General features: G+C 43.7%; 1 protein-coding gene across 2 annotated transcripts in view; it reads right to left on the minus strand.

Moving 5' to 3' along the window:
- Positions 1 to 25,373, minus strand: part of SMAD9 (SMAD family member 9) — a 39,888-nt gene extending 14,515 nt beyond the window's left edge. The window contains exons 1-5 of one of the 2 annotated variants that reach the window (XM_052671027.1): positions 25,289 to 25,373; positions 15,583 to 15,678; positions 10,151 to 10,773; positions 3,718 to 3,975; positions 892 to 1,002 (exon numbers count right to left, since the gene is read on the minus strand). In XM_052671027.1, coding sequence (XP_052526987.1) covers positions 892 to 1,002; positions 3,718 to 3,975; positions 10,151 to 10,562 — 781 coding nt within the window. In that variant the 5' untranslated portion in view covers positions 10,563 to 10,773; positions 15,583 to 15,678; positions 25,289 to 25,373. Of the gene's footprint in view, positions 1 to 864; positions 1,003 to 3,717; positions 3,976 to 10,150; positions 10,774 to 15,582; positions 15,679 to 25,288 lie in introns of both variants that reach the window. The other variant, XM_052671026.1, reaches the window with a different exon arrangement.
- Between the last annotated feature and the right edge of the window lie 2,189 nt (positions 25,374 to 27,562).

Genomic DNA, 27,562 nt, shown 5'->3' on the forward strand with positions numbered 1-27,562 from the left:
TCTTTCGGATCTACCTCTACCCAGGTTTTCTAACACAGAGACAGCAAAGGACTTAAAAACATGAAAGAATCTCTGAACACTCACTTGTTCTACAGGAATTATTGGGAAACTTTATTCTGCTTGCCTACCACAGGCATATGAGACCTCCTGCCTCAGAGCACCTTTGCCCATAACCTCTAGTAAACTTCTAACCAAGATTCACAACGGCTGTGATCAGGGAAGGTAAATTATGCTAAGGAGATTAAAGTCTCAACAATTTATTTAAAAATATTGGTGTCTGATGGCTAGTAATTACCTAGCCATTCTGTGCACTCATCTGTTGTTAACACTACCTCAACTTCCTTCTCCTCTAGTTCTGATACAGACATGTTCCTCAGTGTTTCAGAAAGTTGTACTTCACTAGAATGTCTTTTTATATTCCAGCCAGCCGGTAATGTAACATTAATACAATGAAGGTAATAAGAAAGTTTCCAAACATAAGACTTTAAAGTACATGAAACTTAGAACCGATGGTGATAAAGAAATCAGTTTTGATTTAGATAGTGTTCTTTTGTGTTGTATTACTCCCCATCCTTGATTTTATATCTTTATCTTTTCAAAGTAGATAACAGTGTTTGCTTTCAGTAACAACTTTCTAACTGCAGTAGTTCATGGTTTCAAGAAGAATCTAATCTCTTTCACTTCACATGTAAGTCACTGGATTCTTAGATCTTCCTATTCTCCTAGCTAATGGATGGATTTAATACACAGCCTAACCCTCAAAGCTGTCTGAAACCTACTATAACAGATCACTGAACATTGTTGTTTGAATAATGCTTTACTACTTAGCAATTTTTCTTGGAAAAAGAGTAGAAAGTTATTTACTTTCGGTTTCTCCATCGGCAGATTTACCTCCATTGGGCAAAGACAGTACTAGTTGGCTTTCAGCTATTGCATCCATTGACCGCCCATTGTGGCTTCCTGGAGTTTCTCTTGCGTGGTAGGGTGGGGGTGGAGTTTCCACTATTAGAGAGAAGGAAAGAAAAAAAAAAGAATATAGGACATCTAAATCAATACCTTGGTAAATTCTGCCCAGCCTTTCCTACTGAATACATACCACTTCTTCAGATTTGTTTAGCTACAGAAGGGTTTGAAACAAAGCACAAATCTGAATCTCATCTCTTCCCAGCCTCCAGAGGAAGACCATCACATGTTCAGGAAGAACGGTAAGGAAGGGCAGTCACGTTGGATTCTGTACACGTGATGGAAGGAGGGACAGACAGAGGATGGCCTCAGGCTCAGACCACCATCATGCCAAGTTTTCTGATAATAAGAGCTGTTATACTAAGAAAGCAAAGCTGTTTGATCCTTCAATTCCAGGCTTCTCTCCTAAATGTTAAAATCCTTGCAGAAGATGATTTAACAGCAGCAAATAACTTTAATTTCCTCTCAAGGAGAAAGTTCTCTTTCTTCACAGACTATAAAGAAAGCGTATGGAAAGTCTTTGATTTTAAAGTGAGACTTGGCAAAACTTCCTTCAGATTTGTCCTTTTAACTTCTGTCCTAGCTATATGACATCCTATCATATAGCAATGAATGAAGAAGTACCAACCCACAATGTGCCTAGCTCCTGGTTTGTTTCCTTCATGGCATAGTAAGATAGAAATGGAAGGTGGTTCTCTGCAGTGAAGATTCTCAAGAACAGGAGGCTTTACAAAGCCAAAGAAAAAGTGACTTTGGTTTTACATTAGAAAATGTCAGTGTTAAACATTCAGTGTTAAACACTGAAAGTATGTAGTGACCAGAAACTCATGTGTAAGTTACAGTGATAACTGAACCTGTAAAGCTATGGGTGTCTTTAAAGAGTTTATCCCAGTTTCAGGCTGAAGTTTCCACTTGTGTATGGGCTGTTGGCTGACCCTCGAGACAACACAGATTCACCCAGAGTGGATGAAGGTGGCCTGTCTCATAACATAACCACTGAACCTTCCAAGTACACATTGCACAGGAATGTTATTAATTTAACTTAATTTACTATTAATTTACTATTTAAGTAGTATCCATGATATAGGAATCTCATACACTACACAATATCCCTAACATATATAGGGCATAACCCTCCCACAGAAATGCAGCATGTTAAAGTAATAAAAAATAAAGAAACAATGGAAGATGATAATATTAAGTTACAGGAAGGAAATAATGAGGTTGTACAAGTATTTCTGCTGTCTATTATAAGCATTCCATATGCTCGCTTTATACACAATGCATCTTAGCAGTTTTAGACAAATACTTTAAGATGAAATGAATCTTGTTCTAGGAGTGCTTATTTTTCTCTACTGACTACAGAGCAGAGAACAAATAAACAATTGCATCAGATGTAGAAATTTGCATTGCTGACATCTGTTTGGTCTTATCAATCCCACTCAAGGTTCTTGATACAATCCTAGTTTGCTTTAGATAGTTGTTCAACCCTGATTGTTACACAGGCAAATTATGTTTATCAGCATTCCCTCTGCTGTGATATAATGAAGTTCCAGCTCAGCCACTTACATTTTAAGTAGCTTTGCAAGGTCCCAAGTTCAGTTAAGTTACACGAGTCAGAGTCATTATATACTTTGCAATGGTCTTGATTTACCTGTCAGGACCAGCTCCACTAAATCAAGCTTGGTTACAGAGAGGTGAAATAAAGAAATGGGAGAAGACAAACAAGTCCTACTGCTTGTGAATTTGGATGTTGCTAAGTATGATCTGAACTACAGATCTAGAGAAGAAATGAACAATTAATTGAATGTACAAGGAAGGGAAAATGTGTTGAAAGTATCCGGCTTAAAAGGAAGTTCAAATACTATAAATACCTTGTAAAACTAAACATCTTTCTTGTACTTAAAATCACAATACCATATCATTAAATGTATGAATTCAAATACTTTGTAATTCATATATTAAAACATTAATCTACAAGATTCTGACCTGAATTCATCCTTCTGAACAAGCTGAGTTCACTGAAACTATTTCAGAACGACAACAAAGTGCAGAAGTGAAACTGAACCATGCTTTGATATTAAAGCTAGCTCTCAGCTGTGTTGTATGATACCTTTTTGGTACATTCAAATTTTCAGTAATTAGAGCAGTACCAGGTAAGGAGTTCAAAACAAATGATCTGAATGACTTAACCCTGCTGAGTTTAGAACTGTGGAACAGATGAAACATGTTCCAAATTCATGGGAATTTGCCTATTGGCTTAACCAAGTTTTGGACCAAATTATTAAACATCTTAACATCCTGAAGTTTATAGTCTATGGGATCATCGTGTATTAAAAAATATTTCTGTGTACCAATTTCCCCATTTTATTCTGTCTCTCCCATGGAGTTTATAAAGGTCCCATCCTCACCACCTCTGTTAAAGCTGCCTAACTTATGTGGGCAGCCCTGGGCAGAAGGTGTCTTGGCAAACCTAATTCTTTCCTGAACTTATCCATTGTAGTAATCATGAAAATGAATTCACGCATTCTAGGAGTGGAATGGTTACAGATCTTAGCTCCTTGATTTGCCATCAGAAGAACTGAGAGACAATACTAAGAGACAGTCCCAAGAAATGCCATTCCAAATCCATTCTGTCCAACATTTCAATTTATAGCTACAGCCTGGGGGGGAGCACAGAAAATTGGCTCATGATCCCAGGCCCTAGCAAGAATTTGACTGCCTCATTCAGAATTTCTGAAAGCTCATTCTTACCCGTGAGCTGATAAGGACTTCCTGGTCCAGAAGAGCTTCCTGGTGAGTTGGGGTAGCTGATGCTGTTAGGTGACTGGGAGAACATGTGGCTGGGTGATGGTGGAAAAGGGGTACATGGAGGATGCTGGAAAGAATCAGGATAGGTGGCATTGTGAGGCATCAGTGGCTCACTGTGCAGAGAAGTATTTCGAAACTTGGCAAGAAGGCTGAGGTGAGGGTTAAACTCGCTGTGTCTTGGAACAAGTACAGGAGGTAGGACTGAAAATAAAAACAAGAACAGAAAAAATCTGTTCAGAATTATACTCTTGAAAGTGTATCTCTTTGTCAGTAAAAAAGAGATATATTCCTTGCTACCTGTATCATTCTGTATATACAAGCCATTTAATAGCAACAAATCTGTCCAAAAACAAGAATCAAAACCTGGTATTCGACCATTTTCCAAGATTTGCAAACAGTTTCCACATTTGCATGTGCAAAATAAGGTGTCATTCCTAACGTAAGCAAGGTACCATAAAATTCACATGTACAGCATGTGCACAGTCTCCTTACAGAAATACAAATGGCATATTTCTCCTTCTCAAAATTCTCTCTCTCTTCCTTCCTGAAATAATTACTATATCAGGGGTTTGCTAAATATTATCATCAGATTTTTCCAAAATCAAAGCCAAGTTTAATAACAATTAACAGTGCTCAGCAATGCAATGCATTATTTTACCACCAGATTGGCAAACAGAAGCACAGACCAGAAGCTAAACACTATATTTAAAAGGTTTTCAGGTACTTGAAAATGCTGCCAGCCAGACAGTGGGATCTTTAAAAGGAAATATAAATGGCAATTGAAATATCGCAGCAATATTAATCTAGTTCTTGCAATATAGTTGTTAGAAAAGATCTAGCATGAAGAGACAAATGTAAATGGTTGATAGTTAACACAAGAAAAATGCAAGAAAACTGAAATTCAAATTCATCCATGCAAAAACTGGTCTAATAGAAGAAATAATCTCTCCTCATCCAGCTTCTTCACTTACCTCTTTTACTGTCAGTGTTGTAACAGTATGACTGCTCTGAGAAACCCAAAGTTGACCCAAGTGGTTTTGAATTTTGAATTCTGACTTACCAAGAACAAGAGCACAAGTGGAGTCAAGGAACTTCAGCAAACAGGACTATCTGAGTTACCTATAAAGCTGTTGCCCTGAGACTGGAACACAAAGAGGTTTGCTAAATATTTCTGCATATGGGAGTTCAATTTTAGGCTTTGACTGGGTCCCCCTGTAGTTGATGAAGGGGAATAGCACCTACAAGGTCCAATTCATGTACTCCAAGAGTTCCCTTAGTCACTAGCTCACTTAGCACCTAATTGTCTTTGCTAAGTCCTTAAACACAGGCATGGGAAATGAGCCCCCAAGATTCATTCGGGGGATTGCTAAGCCACAAAGGAAGATAAGGAGGCAATCTGCTTTATTGTGACAAGGATGAATTTTCCGAACAACTGGAACAATACAGTGGGCTTGTATTGATTGACCTGGTGTCTAGAGTTCCTTGGCCTAAAACCTAGCAGCAAGTAATCCTTCAGTCTCTCCTTACTAGCTTACAGAAACAAATAGCGACGTGCACTTTTAGCTATAAATGCTGACACAAATATATTGTTTGAACGTGTTTTAACAGATTGTTTAGGCCCAAAAGCTCTGTCAAGGTAAGGCTAATTCTTTTTAGGTAGGTTAGCTAGCACCTTTTAATTACAGTGAGCTCTCATTTATACAGTGTAATGAAAGAGTGGAATAATTGTTACAAAGCAAATAATACAGAAATAATGCAAAGCGTGTGCATGAGAAGGAACGTGTTCCTTAGAGATCAGTGTACCACACTATTGGCTGAGCTGGGGCACAGGAAACAGAAAGGCCCATGCTAGTACCACCAACACCTGTCCAGCTCCTTGTGGCACCATGCTGCTGCAGGGCTAAGCCATGCTCCTGCCCCACCACTGGCACACACCATTTGGGAATCTGCCAGTCACCAATGAACTGCCACTATCTGCACGATGATGCTTTTTTGCCACCCTGTAATGCCCTTTGGTGAGAAAGCTATTTCTGCTTCTTTACTAATCCCTAGTGTTCTGGAGGACTCATTCAGAAAATACAGGCATTGACATCTCAGCCTGTTACCCCTTCATAGACATTGGAGAGAAAAAGACTCCTTCAGCATTCGGTTTTGTTGCTCTATACAGGAACAAGGCACCACCACCACTGCAGATGCGGTTTTGGTCAGCTAAATCCCTCCCAACACATGATCCTGAAAGCAGCTCCAGGCTGTGAGCTGCTGTTTCTGGAGTTTCCCCTTGCTGCTCCATGGAACTGGGGTGATGCTTGCCAGGTTCACTGCTGCCTGGCCAGCTCTGACCAGTAGCTGTGGATAACTCTGGAGATCCCTTTGCACCCAGCAGTGGTGCTGAGTAATGCTGTGCAGGGCCGGGGGACAGGTACCTCACTGCAGGCCCCACTACTGGGAAAGCAATTTAGTCCAGCCCTGTGAGAACTCAGCATGACTCCTTTTCTAAATGAAAGCTGAGAACTGAGATGTGTCAACAGCACTTGCCAGGGAAAGCCTCTGACTTGCCCTGCGTGAGTCAGCAAGAGGAATTTTCTAGCCTTGCAAGGCCTTGAACTCATTCCCAGTTCTGACCAGGCTATTCTTTTAATTTCTACTCTGCTGCACAGTTTTTGCCACCTCGGTCTATCTTTCCACTGGCTGCCTAGAGAGCTAAAGCCTCTGTGGTGGTGACGAATACAGAGATTTCTTTCTTTGTGGCTGAAAAAATCCCCTAAGGGCTTGGTTCTTTTTCTTTTGGTAGCAGATGCTGTTCTCCAAGGCTCAACAATCTTGAAGGAACTGTGACCAGAGGCATGAAACTGACTGACTGAGTACACCCGGTCTTCACAATTGACCTGCACTGTCACTGCTCTGTGCGATCTTTTCCTTTTACCTTCCATTCTCATCAAGGGCCAGGAGGGATCCCTTCTGTGTAACCCTAAATGCTGATCTTTGTTCAATTGAAGCCAAATACAGTCAGTGATGTACCAAATCCTGCCGCTGCCTTTCCTGTTCTGTTCTCTCCTGTTCTCTTTAGCTGTAATTCTTGCTAGAAACTTCGTTGTCCCCATGGGCACTGAGCCTGTGACTTCAGATGCTAGCAAGTAAACTACCTGCTTCATCCTTTAATTCCAGGTGCAACATCTGCACTGCTGTTTGTGACACATCAGCTCATTTTCGCAGAGTCTCCTGTCTTTGGAAGCCTACTCTCTGGTAAGATCCACCTGTTCTCCATGCCCATTCACAGCCGTCAAACACGTGGCCAACAGTAAGATAATCAGATGGTCTTCCAGTTGGGAAGATACCAGATCACGGTCCTACTCAGGCTTGTAAAGCAATTAGTCAAAATTTAATGTTCACTTAGGCTTCTGCTCCCTGCAGCAACACTGCATATTATAACATCCATATGTGAATGAAGTCATATAAAGTAATGAGATAAATGTTTAGGCAGTTTTTTCTAGAACTGCGGATTCCCCTGAAAATCAAACATTTAGACTTCTGACAAGCTCTTCAATGGGGAAGCAGAGCCTATCCATTTTATCTATCTTCTTTATGCTAGATGACCTAACTCCTAGCTGTGCTGTGAAGTTGCAGAAATAGAGGAAATAATTGTGGTTTGTTGTTTTACTGGGTTTTTTTGTTTGTTTGTTTCTTGTTTTGTTTTATTTTTCTAAATGGCACTAGTTGCTCAGCAGACCTGCAAAGAGGAGCTCCACTGGGGACACTTGCAGTAACAAGGAATGCTACACACAATCCAGGCTGTGCTGGTTAGCACAGACTATGATGTGCCTGGCAAGCATGAAGACACAGGCTGCACTCTGATAACAGAGGCCTAGGAATCTGCTAAGTCACTACAGAAAGGGCAAGTCCCTTCCATCTTTGACATACTCATGCTGAATAAAAGTTAATGGATATGGCCACAGAGTGGTTGATTCAGTGAGACAGATTAGAATAATGAAAGTTAGCCCCAAAAGGATGGACACATGTATGAAAAGCACACTGGCTTCTGGAGAGTAAAGAAATGCACTGCTGAATCACTTAACAGGTGGTTTCTGTAACTCATGAGGATGAGGTTCAGAGAATCCTACATAACCCTAAGACTTCTGACAGCCTAGATATAGAAGATCTCCTGTAGCCAAAAGAAGACTTTTATTTGAACAGACTGGCAGCTGGATCAATTGCTCCCAACCTACTTTGTGGTGACCTCACTGCTACTATTTCCCCATCAAGCTCATACCTTCTCTTCCTTCATCCCTGTCTCTTCACAGCACTGCTTTCTGACTGCAGCTCATAGCTGCACTTCTGCCACTTTCAGTGTTGCGAGTTATTTCTCCTACTGCTGCCCCAGCACATTTGAGTAGGTTGTGCTCCTTGCTGCTCCTCATCTTTAGCGGAGAAATAACTCTCTTGGGAGGCTCAGAGTCTCATCTGTCCCTGAGAAAAGCGTGATAGGAGTGGAATACAAGAACAGCTCCCCGATCCTGTAACAAACTGGAACAGCACAGCATGCATCTTTGCAGCTGTGCTCTTTGCCCTCCAAAACAAGGTGGTCATGTCCAAGTTGCCCAAAAGTGCCTTATGTGGATTGAGCCCTGCACCCTGGGAATTGCTAATATGTGATAGTCTGCACAAAACACCGCTGTGCTACGGAGCAAACAAGTATTTCAGCAATTCTCAGGCTGTAGCCTAGCCATGTTTCATTTACTAGTACAGACATAGCTAGCCTGCATTTAGCCTGTCAGGCTATATGATAGGGCCATATTCACAGCTGAAGTCAGAGCTTCATGATTGGAGGAAGTTCTGGAAGCCATTTAGCAGCTGCTGGTTAATGCAGTACTAGCGTTTGTAGAAGAGATCAAGAGACCAGAGTTTAAAACAGCCCTGTGCAGAGCTGTCAGCACTGAGAAGACTCCATTAGCTACACTACAGGTACAACAAAAGAAATGAGAAAGCACCAGGGACTACAGCCTTAACAGAGAAAGATACACAAAATGGGATATTTTATGAGCATCTTTTCTTAGATTCTTGGAGTTTATTTTAGAAAGTCAGAAGATCAGCTCTTTCCATTAAATACTGTTGACAACATGCACCACTCCCTGCAGCTGCAAAATTTTTAGCTCTGACACTGTTTACAGCAGTTCAGATGCAACTTCAAAATGACAGCTCTGCTGCTGTGGAAGGACTATCAGGAAGGGGAACAGCCCCATTTAACAAATGTTAACAAATGTCTTTCCCTTATTTCATCTGTGTGAAAAGAAACATCCCACAGTTCACTTATCTGATGCTAATGTCACCTCATAGTAAAGTTCATGCCAGACAAAGAGTAATCACAGAATAATAAGTATACACTTACCAGCCATATCCATTAGTAAATTAAATTACCATGATTTTTGGCAGCAAAGAGAGAAAGGTTAGACATTAGAAATCACTTTGAACTGTAAAGATAGCAAAGCAATAGATTCACTTGCCTGGGGAGGTTGTGGAGCCTCTATCACATGGGATTTTTAGTGCTAATTAGGAAAACATCTGTCAGGAATGTACCTGGCAATTTGTTCTGTTTTGAGAGTAGGAGGAGAGAGGAACAAGATGACCACTTGAGATCACTGCCAGTCCTATAGAAGTCGACACTGCATACTACAACTCTCCAATAGCTGATTCATTGACAAAAAGCCCAACTAAATGACCTTTCAGTAAGGTCATAAGTTTTCAATGCTGAGCAAGTCTAGTCTACAGAGAATCATCAACTGAAAAATTCAAAGTTTTATGAGAAGTTGGGGGATTTATTTCATATAAACCACCCACTGAGATAATTAAATCCCACTGAATGCAGACCATCGAGCATTTTAACAAGAATCAGCTAACCCGGATTCACATCCATAGCAACAGAAACCATCTTATTGCAACTGTGATCTTTACAGAGAAAGCTAGAGATACATTTTTCCTGTGAATCAATGAGTTATTTTTGGCTTTCAGACTGTGGCATAAATCCAGCCAAGGTGATAAGACTAAGCCAGTGCCTAGCCTTCAAGCTCACAGACATACCCTTGACAGCAGCCTACGGGGGTAGGATTAGGAGGTGGCCAACAGCCATGTCCACAGAGAGGAGCCTTGCTTTCAGCACCCTGGACAAGATTCTTGGGGGTGCAATGGAGCAAGGGCCCCAGCCAGGATCCTTCTCTTCACAGCTGGTATCTGTGATGCTAGACAGGGAAAAAGCCAAGGTCCTTCACCATCAAACAGAGCCTACTTTTTCAGGTCTCAAAGAACTCATTAGAATGCATTAGGTACAGACCTGCCAGCACAAGAGCTAACAGAGATGTGAATCATTCAGAGATGATATAATTACCTGGAGTTTCCACCCGCCGGTAATGGTAGGGGTTAATGCACACTTCTTTCTGTTTTGAGCCAAATGGGAACTCACAACATTCCAGTGGCTTCAATTCATGGTGAGACTGTAAATCAGGCCAGCGCCACACTCTGCAGTATATGACATGGGGGAGCCCCTTGCGGTGAGACACCTGCAGCCGCCCATCCAAGGAACGTGGGATTGTGACACATTTACTGGGCTGACCTGGGCAGCTTAGAGCCCTTTCCAGTTCTTCCATGGCACCTTTTTTCTTCTTTAGTTTCTTCACCAAGGAATCAACAGCTTTTTCTGCCCACTTTTCCTCTTCATCTCCTTGTTTCCAGCCCAGCAGCCTTTTCACTGCAGGGCTGGTGAAGGAGAACAAGGAACTGATAGGGGTGCTGGAGTGCATAAGAAGCAGAGATTACACACCAGTGTCAGCAGAAGCACAAATCACTCTCCTGCCTTGTAAGGCCTGGACAGAGTTTTCGCAATATTGAGATGGATGTTTCCTTCAGAAAGAGGTTCTTCCAGACATAAGTTTCTGTAGCCTTAGGTGCTGGTTACAAGTAGTCCAAAAGGCTGGTCTCAGAACTCTCCAAACATCAAGAAGCTGCTGAAGCCTGGAATAACAACACAATGCATAGTTAAACTTCACACGCTCCTTTCATTGTTGCTTCAGTAAAATATGTTGAAAGATAAATGATTCAAAATGTGTATTCAGTTTTCAGCGTTTTTCTGTTTGTTTCTTCTGCTGTTAATTTTGGGTCCAAGTCTCTCCTCCTTACTAGCCTCCATGCTTGTTTTAGACTTGAGCCTCAGCAACCATTAAGTATCCAGTCACTTTCATTTGCACTTGGACTTAAGTGCAGTAGGCAAATTACTGCAGGGTTGGGATTACATTTAACGCAAAAGCTTTAAGCTTCAGCTCAAGCATCTTCTAAAAAAATTAATTTGTAGTAACAAATTGTATGGAAGTAATGAGTAGAATATTTTTCTGAATTCAACTTTCCCTCTGCCCCTCCAATCTCATTTTACTTGTCAAGAGTTGTGCAATATTAACTGCAAAATTCTTTTTCAATTCAACAATTCCCATTTAGTGCCTTTGAAAGATCTATCACTATTCTCTAAGCTTATTTACATTGTCTCACATGCAAGAGAAAATCTTGTTTGCCCAGCCAGTTCATTTGGCTGCCTCCAACAACTCGAAGTTTTTTGGATGAAAATCACAGGCTTTTGGACACAGTTTGTGCTGGATGGATCCTGGGCTATTTCTGCTAGGAGTTGCTACATCTGACAGAGTCCAACAGAAAGAGTTTAATTCTTGAGGGTTTTTCTTTGTTTTTATTTTACTTTTTTCTTTCTTTCTTTCTTTTCTATTCTTTTTTTCCTTAATGTAGCTGGAGCCAGTCTAATTTTAGATGAAAATGATATATTTCCACTGACTAGAACTTTGAGGGAAAGAGTCCCTCTATGTCAAGCTATTTACTGCTTTAAATATACTTCATGGACCCCCTGCACATATCAAGTCCAAAGGGCTGTACAAAGCACTTAAAGCAGGAGATGAGGGCAGCTAAACTGGATGCCTCCACAGAAGCAGCGCCACAACTGCCTTTGTGGGAGGACTTGAGTCCTTCCCAGCCACTGAATAGACAGATATTGCTGGTGCTGAGAGCAGCAGAGCTTCACAATGTTATTCTGCAGTTTTTTTTAAATGCACAGCTATTGGAAAAGTTCAAAGGGCACATGGGGACACGGAGTGCAAACACAGGCAGAACATGTTGAGACAGGATGCCAATCCCAAAGCCTGGTTCTTTGGCAGAGTCTGACACCCTCAGCACTGCACAACTCCGCAGCACACTCCACAGCTCAAGAAGCACTTGGACAACGCTCTCAGACATATGGTTTAATTTTTAGGTAGTTCTATGTGGAGCCAGGAGTTGGACTCAAAGATCTTTGTGGATCCTTTCCAACTTGGGATGTTCTGAGATTCTGTACTGCAGGATATGCACACACGGCCTGAGGTACCAGGGCTGCCCAGGCAACCTGTTATATTTGCTGTAGAGTAATGACTACCTACCACAAAGGTGACTCTCTGGCATGTCACAAGCCCAAGTAGCAGCTGCTATTCCATCTGGAGATTTATGCTCTATGCATCAGGGGACATGAGCTAACATGAAAACATGGACAGAGGGACTACAAAACTTGCAGGAAAAGCAGGCCCACCTTGCTTCATGCAGCCACCACATCAAGGATGTGGTTTATGCAATTTCTATACTATTGTTCTACGTGTAAGTCTGGCTGTCCTCAACTGTCAAGAGACACCCACAGCAACAATCACCATGCTTGCACCACTGAATAATCAATAATCGATTCCATGAATTGATTCCATTCCCAAACTCATCCCAGCAAAGAGAAACTTCAGATTCTGGATTTCTTTTCCCCTCTGTGTTTGTAAACACACAATGACCTGGAGTATTTAACTGGAGAGTTGCTTATGCCTCTTAATCAAACTGAAGTTTATTCCAAACATTTAGAGGGTACAAGTGAAAAATAAAAAAGTTCAGAATCATTTACTACAGGGAGATACCATTGATCTGCTAGTACTAGGGCTGCTTGAAAGTAATGCTTCCTATTTTATGATGTTGGCCCAGGACATCAGAGGTAAATGTTGGTGGTATGGCAGTAGAGGTTGAACCTTCCCATCAATATCTCGTTACATTTTGTTGACGTGTGACAGATGGCAACTTAGGGGCAGTGTGAGAAAATGGTGTCTGATATGGGAGTGTGTATGAAGCAAAGGCGTCTCACAGAATTCCCCGATGTGGAAAAAATGGCACCCACTAACACTAGCTGAAGGTTTATAGAGCCCAAACAGTGGATGTAAGCACAATGAGGCAGTGGGTGGTGTGTTTCAGCAGTGGTTACAGTGACAGTGGGTCCCTCTGCTGGTGCTGATTTTTACATGTATGGCATGCTGGCTCTTGTTCATGGCTGGCAAAAATACATAACTAATGGTGGTGACTGTTGAAAAATAGTGTTTTGTCATTGAGAATTTGCTCTATCAAATAGCGTTACTGTGCTCTTTGAATCTATTGTAATTTCCATGGAAATACATAAAAGGCATTACTTTTGGAGCAACCCATGTAAAACATAGTAAGTCTAATGCCTTAGAGGGAGGAGGCTCGGCCCACAGAGCCCAGCACCTTCTATGTAGTCTGTGCAGTTGCAGTGTCTGTCCCCTGCTGCCCCATCACAACCTGCTGGCTTCCACATGCCACTGCGCTGCTGTCATTACTTGGCTGCACCAAACCACATCCTCACGCGAGAAAATAAAACAATGCTGGGATGGCTGTGGATCGGCCCTGGAGGCAGCAGCAAGAGAAGACAGCCTGGGATGAAAGCCCACAGCACCAGCAGTGGTGTGGAAGTCTCTGCTCCAGGCTGACAGGGAAAATGGCTTCCAGCTCTTATCTGAGGGGGTCTCCGGGGCGTTAGTGTGTGTCAACAGCTGCCCCTGATAAGTTAATGCGACACTGCAATCATCAGATATGAAAACATGCACGTCCACGTAAAAGTATTGTCCCAAGATTTTCTTTTCCATTTTGACCAAGGTTTTAAATAAACACATTAATCTCTTTCGGTCAAATTAAATAACTCAACAGTGACATCAGTACGAGTCTAAGCACTATTGTTGCTAGTGGGAGAGTCGCCAAGGGTATGTGTATAAAAGCAAAAGCAGTGCTTTGCAGACCATGTGATGTAGTCTCAGATAAGTATATTGCACAATTTCCTATCGTTCTCCCCCTAGTTTCTTCTGAAATCTTTTTTCTCCCCAAATCGAACTGACATTCAAAACATAAGTGGCATTAAAGATACTGAAATTTTCAAATAACATCATTATCAGAACAACCTAGTTTAACATTATTTCATTACATAATACTGTATATTATTCAGCAGACTAAGCCATGTGCTGCTAGGTTTAGGTACTCCATTATGAAATACCTAGGCAGCCACTCTGCTCCAGGGCTGTAAAGATAGAGATGTTAATCCACAATTTAATTTTAATGATCTCTTAGGAGAGCGGTTGTTTAAACTGTATGCCTCTTGTACCAGGCAACTTGCCCATCAGACTGGAAACTTCCAATGCTGAAATGTTTTAAAACTGTTTGACATATTTGCTGGACTGATGACCAATCTTGTTTCTTGATGCTCTGGACTTGAAAACAGAGGGAAGCCTTACAGTTTTGACCTATATCCCCAGCATTCACATAAAGCCCTGGGCCATACCATGATGGTTGCTTGTATTTCCTTTGGTGACTAAACAAGGCACGATTGTGAGGATGAGTTACACATCCTTTAGGGAACCTCATTAACACAATTCCTTCTTCTGGGGCAACATGGAAAGCTTTGTCTATCTGTCTGGTAAGTGACAGTGAAGACCAAACATGGTCAATTTTCCATGCTTTCTTTATTCCATTATCAAGCTCAGCCTAAGTTATGAAACTTATATAACTTAAGTTATGAAACTGTGCTTTATGGAAGAGACAGAAGACATACATCATGCAAACATGGACCCACCCTTCTGTTTCTGTGGTCTAAAGGAACAGGAAAAGATGGGATTGGAAATATCTTAGCCTAGTTCATGTATTCTGTTCTCCCCGCACAGGTGCCTACCTTTACCATGTCTATGCTAGTAGATTAAACAGTGCTGGGGAACATTTCTAAGCATGAAAAATTGATTATGAATAGTGTAAACTGTTACCACAGTAACGGAAATGGCTTTGATTGTGCCAATACCAATCTCTCTAATGTTTCTTGTGCATGATTAAGGAGTTAGAAGGGTCCAGCAATCACTCCAAGTATGAAGTCTGCAGAGAGTGACCTGGTTTAGGAGGGTGACTCAACTACTGCATGGAAGCAAGCATCTCCAGCCCAGTTGGGCTCAAGGCCAAGAACAGTATTAGGCATGTTTGATTTACTAGTTTGGAGGCAGCCCTGGGGTAGAATTCACTTGGCCACATATACATGTCCAAATTGTTGACACTCATATCTGACCTACTCACCCCGAAATACCTAAATAAGAAGCAGAAAAAGGTGTGTGTACATGGCGTGATGCATTCCACCTCACTGTCACCTTAGAAATAATCAGCAAAATCAGACAATTCAAACAATGGGTGTTGAGTGAGATGAGTCTCACTGCAGATTTGAATGACTTCTATGGACAGAGAGCAGAAGGGACTGGAATTCTTCCTCCTATTCCTAAGCCTGTTTTTCACCTGCAAGAGTTGAACTTGCTTTTAGGCCCTCAGGTCAATAGGAGAAACGTGTTCCTCTACAGTAGCTTCCACTGTACTGCTGAAAAGCCTGATATATCATAGTCAGAGAAAAGCAGAAGAAACACTGTTATCATGTGCTTGCTGTTCGCTGACCTGAGTGAAGGCCTGCTGAAGTCAGTAGGAAGGGTTCCAGAGCTCATGGAAATTGAACATGTCCTCCTCTGTATCTCACACGGCAATATGCTGACACTGTGGAAAGATTTGGAGAAATTTAGGTTTGGCTTAATCTGTAAAGGACTTGCTGTGTTGGAGAAGCTTTGCATCATCCCCCAGCAAAACATCTGTGCAGGCCACTGTGTTGCTGAAGTTTCCCGCTAATCCAATTTCAGTGGAATTCTATCAGTCCTCATTAAATTCCAACTCTAAGCTGCATGCAGAAGCCTAAAAGAAAAACTGCTGAAATGCTGGTGAAAACAGGCTTATAACACTACCACATAAAAGCACGGTGCCTAATCATCCTCAGAAGACTAGCTGTGCATGGGTATGTATGCAGATGTGTGTATGCATCTGGTCTCAGCATAAAACTCCAAGAGTCTGCCCAGCCTCCACTAACTAAGCCATGAAAGGCACGGCTATCAGTCTCGAAAATGGCTGACATCATCAGTCTCGGTGTCATTGCAGCAGCTAAGTAAGGCCACAGAGAGAGATTTCTCAGAGGGTCGTCTAGACATAAGCTGTGCAGTTCTTAGAGATTGCACGCAGCTGGAAAATGGAAGAGTGGGACAATTATAACTGGAAGTCTACAGCTCAGTGACTAAACCACAACAGAATTGGAAGGGAGAAAATTATTTTAGTCAAACTACGTTAAAAGGGAATGTTACAAACACACATGATTAGTTATTTTTACCTAGCACTGATTTAGTTATTGCTTCCTACTACAAAAGAGAAAAGCCTGTGGGTTTTCTCAGAGCTGATACTGCTGTAATAGAGACCTGATAGCAGTCAGCATACATTGAGGGCTCAGGGTGGCAAAGATCTTCCTTTGTCACATCACCATTGTTGTTTGCTGCATGGATCTCCCACACCTCGGCAGGGGGAAGGGTTTTTTAAATAAATAAATAAAAGATTGTTTACAAATTCTTCAGGTCCCAAATGAGCGAAGAACTTCCCTGACCTTACCCTGGGTGTGCTCCCACACCCTGAAGCACAAATCCTGCACTAGCACAGGCTTTTGCAAGCACAGATGTTCAGTGCAGGGCAGAGAGGTTTTTACCCATGTGTTTACTTCTGAAGAGTGTCATGGGAATGCATATATGAGCTACACACACACACACATTTTCTGCTGCTCCTGTAAGCAGCTCACAGTTCAGTAACAGCTGCCCCATGTTACTCTTTATGCATGCAAATCACCTTCAGAAGACTCCTGCTCATTTGTGACACCCATGGTTCAGTTTGGGATCCTCCAGGGTTCTTCTTGTGATGGGGACCAGCAAGACAAGGTTGTTGTTATGAACCCATCCAAAACCACTGTCTTTTGCACCCAACAAAAAATAGTGAATGAATTATTCATCACATTGTTACCAAGCTCTTCCACAACCACAGAACCTGACACCCAGGGTTTTAATTAAATGGGATGTAAAGGAGGTGGGTTTTTTTTGTTTTTTTAATTAAGAAACTAAATTTCTTCCTGGTTTGACCCTGAAGTGCTCCACTGAAAACAGCTGTGATGATATGAGGTAAAGTACTTGAGACTCAAATTTGTCCATGTTTCACACAGCCCTGGCAATATCTCATTGTTTATTCCTATAAGCTTAAATGAATAATGCAAACTTCTGAAACTTATTTTCTTGTTTATTTCAATTTGTTCTGAAGGTTTTTCTACACTGAATTTTAAGTGAAGCCATTGATACTAAAGAGCAAATCCCACAGCACTTTGTGCCTCTCTGTCCACTCCTCTGCCTTGTGGAGACTTCAATGCATTTGCTGCTTCCAGGTTAAAATGAAGACAAAATCTGATGCCAGTGTCTAAACATCTGTGACTTCCAAATAATCTCACTGAGCTTGTGGAACCTCTCAAATATTACCTCAGCTACTAGGCATAGTCCAGCTTCTCTGGTCAGGAATAACACATTCATTTGCTATAAGGAGGGACACATTCTGGCATGTAAACCATGCAACTTAACACAGTTACATAAATTTCCATAAGCCAAGCACTTGAGGCTGTGTTTAAGAGGCACAGATTCAGTCACAACAGAAAAGTGAATACCCTGCTCACTTCTGGTATGTCCGTGATGCCCTGGGAAGGGATGAGCTAATTCCTGCAGTGGGACCACTCTGAACATGCACATCTACAAGACACAGTACAGCTGCACACTGAATACTGAATGACTTCATCTTTTGAGTACCAGAAGCAGCAAAACTGTGTTAGACAGGAAGAAGGGAGGGTCACGGACATGGCAGGAGTACGCAAATGTGCAAAATGTGCAAGCAGGATAGCAGCAATCTATCTTTCATGTGAAGAGACGAGGAAAGTAGCTAACAGTAAAGAACTAAGTGTTGGGATCTGCTGTTGGAGGTCTGAGAGAGCAACTACAGTATCAGAGCACATTAGAGGAAAGCAACGCTGGGGACACCTGGCCCAACCCCAGCTCCAGGAGGGACATCCAGAGCACAGTGCTCAGGACCATGTCCAGGTTGCTTTTGAAGCAAGGAGGGGACTCCAGAGCCTCCCAGACTTACACAGTTTTCTTGAAGAATAACTGTGCTGGCCTTAAGAAGGAAGAATTGACTAGAAAGCCTCCTGAAAATACTTCTGGCCCTACGGCCCTCTATTGCGATCAAGCCAAAGAGCTTCTCTTTTCAGGTGCAGCACTATGCTAACATGGTTGCACTGTTTCAAGCCCTGGGCAAACTTGGGCAGTGCTCCTGCATCCCACTGCTCAGGATAAACATGCTCACCAAAAACACAGGGCTAGAAATTCACACTAATTTGTGCCTTTGAAAACCTCCCACAATATTTGAAAGCACCACACAAAATTACCATAACCAAGATCTGTGCAAAAATATGAAACTGGACCAATTTATCACTACGATCTCTCTTTGACCGGGTTTCCTTCCTCGCTATTAAATTTTAAAGGAAACCAGCGGCTGCCATGTTTATATAGAGTTAACCAAAGTATATTCTCTGGCTGGGCCACAGTGAAGTCTCTGAGATGTAACCCCAGAGGATACACCCTCTCCTCTACCTCACGCTCTGCTCCCCCAATGAAGGAAGAAGATCAATTCCCCTTATCCCTTCCCGTGGCCTGGCTTCCTCCAACCGGTAGCCCTGACAAAGTGCTCATCTCTCAACTGCCTTCCACCTTCCTGAGATAAGAGGCTAAGGAGTATGAATGCCATGGGGAAGTTTTGATGATGTATTCTTGGGGAGAAGGCAGGAGACAGTGGGGTATGACGGTGAGGTGCATCAACCTGCCTTGGAGAGCTAACATGCCTTCTTGTGGCTCTGGTTCTCCCCATTTCATAGACAGTCTGTCCTGCATTCTTCACATACTCACCATTCCCAGAGAAACTGTAGCAAAGCCCATCGGTGTTTCTAAAAATGGAACAGTTGGAAATACGCAAAAAATAGAGTTCCTGCTTTTAAAATAAACGCTGACTCGTCTCTAATACAAAGCATGCAGCCAAGTGCCTCCAGAACAAACACTTCACAAAGGAAGAAGGGGACTAGAAAAGAATTTCAGCTTCATCGCTGGCCTGAAGTTTATATCCACACTAATCAGATACTGTAATCTTGTTATCAATCACTGGTGTTCTTGGAGCAATTCCCAAATACCCATTTTAGGAAAAGGATTTGCTTAGTTAGATATTAAGAATGTTTTGAATAAGGATACTTCTAAAGAACAGTTGCTCCACCTAGGATCTGATGCTCAAGGCTGGTGAGGAGGCTACCCTGGAACTAACTTAAGTTGGTGGAAAGGAATATGCTTTTTGAGTTTAAGATGTACATTTACAGCACATACATGCAAAATGCATAAGGCAAATCATGTAGCACGTCCCATCTGCCTAGCAGGAGATGTGGGCCCAGCTCTGCAGCACTCAGCACAGTCCCCGATAGCTTCATTCCCTGCTGGGATGCACAGAAATGAAGGGAGGTTGGCTCCCTTAGGCAGATCTGCAAGGTTTAATTCTGACACCAGGATCCATATCTTGTGCACTGAGATCTGCTGCCTAGTTGCATCGTGTGTCTCAAGTCATAGAACCAAAGGCAACCTGTGATGCTGAGAGTTAGCTGGGTACAAGAACAAGCTAGCCTGGCCAACAAGAACCCCATGTGACAAAGTAGCTCCAGCCACAGGCCTGGCTGCAGCTCAGCACGTAGGCTTCACACCTGACACCTAAGGCCCCAGACAGACATCAGGGAGGCCTGCCTGAAGGGCTACTTACTCCATTACAAAGTTAATGCAGCAGACATCTTTGGCAGATTTAGTATCACTGAATGCAATACACAGCTTGGCAAGTGAAATATAGATCAATAGGTCACACAGACTGTCAATAAAACACTGAAAAGGGAAAACTTCCAGAAGTGTTTCCCACTTGGACTGACAGCAGGCCTAGAGACAGACTCTTCCTCCCTATGGGCAAATCCCTATAGGAGGATAAGTTTCACACACAAAACTTTCTATATATCTCCTGTTAGCAGTTTTCCGTGGAATCTCATTAGCATTTCATTGTGTTCAAGTCTTGCATTCAAAACTGTGTTTCCTAAAAGGCTTTCATTGCACATCGCTGTGGGAAATTGTTAGTAAAATAAGATTGACATAAAGGCTCTCCTGCACCAAGAGCCTCAGCCATCTGTGCTAACCGAGCCCTCAGTGACTTGTGAAACCCTGTGAGGAGTAGGGAAGGGAGCATTCACAGGGTTTACATTCTGGAAATCTGCAAAAAAGGACTGTGGAGGACAGGTAGGACTGATATCACGGGTTTTTTCTATGTAGAGATCTGATTGAGCAGAGGGATTTGCCTTGGACAAGCAGCCAAAGGTCCCAAGCATTTCCATGAAGAATATCTGGGTACGCTTGGGCTCTACGGAAGCTATTTCACAACAATATGACTAAGAGCAAAAGGAGCAAGAACTTGTTTATCTAGTTCCCTCCTGTGGGGTGTAAAGGAGGAGACAGCTGGCTGTTCCCAGTGACTTCAGCTGAAGATGTGGGTGCTCTGCAAACCAGAACACTTGCTTATGAGATTAAACAGCCTTCATAAGTCTACATTTGAACCCGGGAGCATAAAATGAGGGCTGAATTCTCTTTAACATTCAAGATGGCAAGCCATGGTTACAGCCATCTTCAGAAAATGCAGGATACCAAACAAAAGGCAGAAAGAGGTCACTGAGTCTTTAAAAGGAAACACATCTCTCCTGCACATCTTCAGGTGCAGGGAACATCTCATCTCTCCAGCTCCATTTCTCCCTTTCCTCTCCCCTCCTACAGCTCAGTTCTGCCTTCATACAGGTTCCCACCAAGAAGCCAATGACCCAGCAGAAATCTTGCAGGACATACAGCAAAGCAGCCAAAGGAGCTGCAGGTCATGCCTCACACCAGAATGAATTTCAGTTCTCTACTCTAGATGTCCCCGTGGAAGCCTTGTGCCCTCCATGAAGTAATCCAAGATCTCTTGATTAAAGAGATAAATTAGCTACCCTGGGTAGTATGGGTAATATGCTGCAGGGTAAGAAACTGCATGCTGGCAACTGGGCACATCCACAGCAATTGGATGAAGACAAGTAGGTTTGGATAGGCCAGGCCAGCAAGCAACCACAAGGGAATCTTAAAATCTGTGTGAAATCCTCGTGCCTTTGGTCCCTTCTGAGCCTACCAGGCAGTTGTGTTGGATCACGCCCTGCCACAAGCCTCTGGGTAAGTGATTTTCCCTCAGGTTTCTGCATCTATCACATAGGTATCCTGACAATGACTGCTTTGTAAAAGCTCTTCCATATCTCCTGATGAGAAACGCTACACAAGAATGCTTAAAAAATGATTTTTCATTACGGAAAGGCATAGCAAGAGAACGTTAAGTGATTAAGCATTGTTTAAATGTACTGACCTCAGTAACACAGTTATTTGCATTATAAAGTATTCTTAATTACACGGAGCTTTGCTGTTAGCAAACATCACTTCATGGAAAGGTCCCACCACCAACAGCTCGCTGCCTCGTGTTCTCACAGCACAGCTGCCTGACCAAGTACAATACAAGGCAGAACAAACACAGAGAAACAGTTATCAAGCAGTGACAAATCTTGCTCCTTTTGTAGCCAGGTAATGAGGGTGAAAGGAAGCCTGAAGCAGAACAAACTGGAATGACCCAAGGGTCTGCTGATTTTCTTCCCTTCTCCTCTCTGTCTTTCAGTGAAGCACAAGGCTGAGGCCAATGGATCTGGAAAACACTGGAAGCAGGGAAAATTTTCATGGTCTAAACAAAGACCAGGAGTATATAAAGACTCAGTAAGATAGGTCAGCACAGAGACGTTCCAGAATGGAAAGCAGAAGATAGAGGATTTTGGCAGGATTTTTCACTGACTGTGAACGTAGGTGGAAGGAGAGAGCTTGTTGGGAAACGGGAGGTTGCAGTATCAAGCTGGATGGTTGCCAAAGTGTGGACTAATGCTTTGGCAGCTGCAAACAAAAGGAGGAAGGAATGTAAGAAGCCATGCAAAGAAAAAAATGTCAAAAGACATCTGGGAGTACCAGCTTGTAAGGAAACAGAGAAGTCAAAAGATGATGCTGAGTTTGTCAGAGGGGAGAACGGTGGTGCTCTTGACAATGAAGAAGAGAGGGAGGAAAACAAGTATTGGAGAGCAGGATGCAGGAAAGATAAGGCATTTCTCCTCCCAGTGAGAAACTCACCTGCATCCTCATGCTGTCACAATTAAAAAAAAAAAATAATAATAAAAAAATTATAATTTTGTTTTTCTTTCTGTTTTGTTTTGTCTATTTACATAGAGGCAACCATGTCAACTGGGAAACTGTCTCCATTTCCACTGTGTCCTTGTCATGTCCGTGTCCAGAGGAGCTGAACTTCAAAGAAAAACTGCTCAACTTGCTTAAGATGCTGCAATAGCTCTTTCAGAAACCTGCTGTTAGTCCTGTGGAACAACCCATCTAAAAATCACAGGTATCTTCACTAAAACCTGAGAAAGTTTCACCTGTTTTGTTTTACATGCATACATCTGTTTGTCAGGATCTCGGACTGGGCTCTGATCCCACAGTCTATTAGATCTAACTCATCTGCAAAAGCACAGCGTGGTTTTCAGCTACTATAATAAATACACAGAGCCCTAGACTCTTTAATTCAACTCTTCATCTGTAAAATTCCCATGCTATTATCATTCAAATATTATAAAAGAATGTAAGATGGGAAATAATTGGGGATATTTTTGAAAAATTAATTTTATTACACTGTATTCAGTCTAATGTTTCTTAGAACAAATGTTCTCAAAGACAGTAATAGGAAAGCAATGATTCTCTCAAATTGTCACTGCTATTACTATCTTTTGCTGTTAATGTTCAATAACACTAATGATTCCTTATACCAGCCTGCAGCAGGAAACCAGGCAGCCTACCATAACAACCTTCTGTACGTTTTTGCTGTGCTGTTTTCAGTTAAAATATTTATGATATTTTTAATTATTTCTTCCTCATCCATGTCATTATTATTTGCAACAGGCATACTGCAGAGCAAATGGAATCTACGTACACTTTCACTATATTTTCACCACAAATGACCCAGAGTGTATGTATTTTCTTCCCTTTTGGCTCCTCTTATTCTGTCAAGTTTCTCTGAGGCAGGGTGCCCCATAGAGCTGATGCTGGAATTACTGTTAGCAAGTGAGCACCAGCGATAAACACTAACTGGTGTTTTGGTTAGAGGTCACTTGTAATTAGTAGTCATTGTCCTTTGAATTTAACAATGGAAAAATAAAACTTTATCGAGACAGATTAGTCAGGCCATCAGAATTACAGCACTTGAGCATTCAGCAGAGAGGATTACATGACACCCTATCTGCCGAGCCGATAACAGGAGATAGCTGAGGATTCAAGCTCGAGATGCACAAAGTCAGTAAAAGAATAAAAGGGGAAAAAGGAGGATTAACTGTCCAGATGTTACGTGATACGCTATGCCAACATTTCTGTGGTCCTGTTTTAGTGGGCTGGGCCTTGCCTTGTCCCCAGTGAAGGCAGATAGGGAACCACCACCAGTTTGTGTGCAGAAGCTCTGAGTGCCTCGCCTCCACCTTCCGTAGGTATGCAGCATACGTGTATGTGCTCTCAGCCTGGGACAAGTGCATTGATAAAATACTAATGCTTAACAGCTCTTCAAAGTTGGGCAGTTGAGAGCTTAGAGTAAACCTTTGTCTGTGTTCAGTTTAGTTCTGTATGTAAATAAAAGCATGCATCCCCAACTCCTATGAAAACACAAATTCTGATCGAATTGGGGTGCATGATAAAATACAAGTGACCCTTATTTGTTTTTGCAGTTTTTGCTTATCGCTTGTATGCCTGTAACAGAGTGAAGAAGAAAACATCTGTAACTCCATCACAAAGGGCAGACAGGAATAGAAATCACTGCAGGACTCAGAATGTAGAACAGTGTGCTTCTTGAAACGAGTCATTTCAAGAATACTTTGTGGCACACTTCTTCTAGCTACTATGTCAAAGTAACTCAGCATGAAAAAGAAATGAAATAAAAATTACACTCGAAGCCTCCGCTCTAAAGTACAGCAGGAAGCAAACGCAAACCAGGCAGACGTGGGCACACAGCAAATCTGGACAACAGGAGCTGTCTGGCTCGATGACGTTTGGGTGAGCGATGACATTCATCCTCCCATGGCCGAGGGGAAGAGTTTTGTGGTGTTTTCTTATGCTTACGCTCTGGGAGCCGAGGAGAGCATTGCCACCCATACAGACGCACATCTCTGCACACGGGAGATGCAAAGCACCAAAACTCGTGCTCTCCGCAGTGTCCTTCCCCAGCAGCCACAAACTTGAACCCGTTCCAGAGACGTGCACATCACTTCCTACTGCTGCCAAGGCAGAGCTCATTCACCAAAGAGTTGGCCATTCTGAGCTGCGCTTTTTCTTTTCTTTTCTTTTTTCACTAATCTGTAAAATGCCAGCAATTAACAGCGCGCGTGTTTGTGCGCACGCATGTGTGTGTCATTTATTTTTGTTCCCACTGACGTGCCTTCGCGAGCGACCCCAGCCATGCTCAAATTAATTCACCCATAAAATCCAAGTGGGCAAACACGAAGTTACCACCACACGATATCGGAATTGATACAAACGGGCCCAACCGTGGACCCCCTCGGCTCGGGCTGTGCCGTTACGGGGTTTGGTTCTGAAAGATCCCGCGCCTGCAGCTGGAGCACAAACCCAAATCCCCGAATTTCTGCTCCGTTCTATTCGGGAGCGCGTCAGGCGGCGGGATTTCTCGAACAGAAAATAACCTCTGCAAGTGAAAAACCATCTCCGAACGTGTCATGTGGGTTTTGTTTTCCTTAAGGAAAGCAGCCCTCTCAGCGGGAATGCATGTCAGCCTCCAGCCATCCACAACAACGCTCTCTTTCCCCGCGCTCCTCCTTTTCGCTCGCAGCCCTGGCGTCGCCGCGTCTCCCGCGCCTCGGCCCCCTCCCGCCGAGGGGCACCATCCCGGGGGATGCCGCCCGCCCGCGGGATGCCGCCCGCACCGCCTGCCCCAGGTGCGCCGCCCGCCCCCGGCGCGAACTTTCGGAACCGTCCTCCTCGCGCCCCCCGCCGCACGGCGCTCCGTCCCGGGACGCGGCCGGGAGCCCGGCTCTTACCTGCCACCGGCGCGGGCTGGGGTCTCGGCGCGCCGCGGGCGAGAGCGGGGCTGCAGCTGCGCGGCGGCGGCGGCGGTGGGGCCAGGGCGCAGCGCGGCAGCGGCAGCAGCAGCCCCGGCCGGCGTCAGTCAGGCGGGAGCCGCCAGCCTGTATTAGTGCGCCGGGCTGGAGCGCGGCCAGCAGCGCCGCTGCCGCCGGCCCGCCCCTGCGCTCCCCCCGCCGCCCGCCCCGCGCACACTCTCTCTCTCTCTCTCACACACACACACACACACACACACACACGCACGCACCGCACGCAGTTACGCGCTCGCACACACAGTGACACGCTCGCAGAGTTCACCCTCCGCACCCCCGCTGCTCACGGCTCGCCCCGCGCTCGCTCTCCGTCGCCCCGCGCCGCTCGCACCCATCCCGGTCCCCGGGCGCCGCCATTTCCCGCCCCGCCGCTCTGGGGGCAGAGGCCGGGCCCGGGCTCCCCGAGAGGGCGAGGGGAACCGCAGAGCCCTCCCTTCCCGCCTGTCCCTCCGGGCTGTGCCTCCGCAGCCAGGGGCCCCGCACAAATGTCTCGGAGCATCGCAGTGTGGCTGTGGGGGGACGCTGGGACAGTGCCCTGTGAGAGAGCTGCGCGCCAGCGGCGGGCTGGGGTCCAGCTGCACCTCCCCGGGCCGTGCTGCAAGGGGCCACCAGCTCTCTCAGGCTCCTCTGACTGGACACCACAACAGGGACCGTGTCCTACAGTCTTTGTCCCACTGTCACACCAGTGCTTGTGGTCGTGGGATTCAGATGCTTGGGTCTCACCAGCCAAGCAGGCAGTGCCTGGAATTTGCTGCCCGATGGTTTTGTGAGCCTGTCTCGTAGAACTTCCATTTACCTCCTAACAGTAACATAAATTATGTTATAAACTGGGTTGTAATACTTGCATAGGGTTGTGAATGGTCCCATTGGTTCGTGGGACTGCCCAGAGAACAGCGAACTGTTGTTAGGTGTTCTGCCTTAGATATTACCTATTAAACCCTCAAATTACGTATGAGAAACCATTTCTAGCCAAATTCTAGTATACTGTATTAGCTGTAATAAGGACAGGTTGAAAGGGAAATATCAGGGAATCCTGATACCCTGAAACCCTGGTACCAGAGGACACTAGAAGTAAGAGGTATCTGGGAATGTAGGGCTCGAGGCAATGTGAGGAATAGGTACTGGCTGAGCCCGGCTGATTGCATAGACGGTTCCAGTTAAATTGCACCAAGCTTTTGAAATCAATCAATAAGTATGATTAAAGATACCATCCTGCTGACATTTTCGCCAAAATTCTTTTCCTTGTAAAACATGACAGAAAAGCTAATGTTGTTTGTGTAGACATCAGAAAGCCACAATGGAATTACAGCTCCGCAGTACAAATTCATCAAGGCATGTGTGTGAGGGCTGTGAGGGAGAAGGGGGATGTAACGTAACTCCCTGAATTCCTCTCTTTACCACTTTGGTCCAAAACATCTTAAAATATCGCTGCTTCCCCACTGCCGTCTCCTTTCTCCTTGAGGAGGCTTCTTGACAGATGAGTGGCAGAGGAGATACTGTTATTTATAAATCATTGTAAACATTTATGAAGTGCCAATCACACATCCAAACTCAGCACGCCTGGAGATTTTACATCCACAATGATGTTTATTTTGTTTATTAGCCACTTAAAGCATCAATCTGTATAAAGATGATGAGGAAAGTAGCATAATTACATGAAATACATCACAGTGATAGCACAGTTGCATATTTAGGTCTAAAAGCTATTGGTGAAGCCCGCACCTTAGCCCACTCCATTGAATCCTGCACTTTCACCCCTGCAAGCAGCTGCTGTCCCATGCTGCCTCATACGGATGAGGATCGCCTCCCTCAGCCTGCACATCACACAGACCCTTTTTCGAAGTAAGTAAATAAAATAAAATATCCTTCAGTTTCCACTCCTCTGCCCTGCTTGTCTTAAATATTGCTAAGATGCATTAGCTCATGTTGGCCATTGAGTAAAGCCAGATACATGGCTAGTTATGATGGCTTGGCTGTGGTGTGGGGTAGAACTCTCCGAGACATGATTTCTTCCTTGATCGTGAATCTGAGGGCTTTCATACTTGAGTTCCAATTGGTGGTGCCAATTTTAACCGCACCATTTGGAGAACAGTCTAATTAAATTGTCAAGTGAGTATACAGATTTCTAGACTTTGATATGCTACAGGTAATACTATGGGGAACAGAATCGTTTTTCAGGTTATGCTGTCTTATTACAAC

This window comes from Tympanuchus pallidicinctus, unplaced genomic scaffold, assembly GCF_026119805.1.
Source record: "Tympanuchus pallidicinctus isolate F22 unplaced genomic scaffold, pur_lepc_1.0 scaffold11, whole genome shotgun sequence".
NCBI lineage: Eukaryota > Metazoa > Chordata > Aves > Galliformes > Phasianidae > Tympanuchus > Tympanuchus pallidicinctus.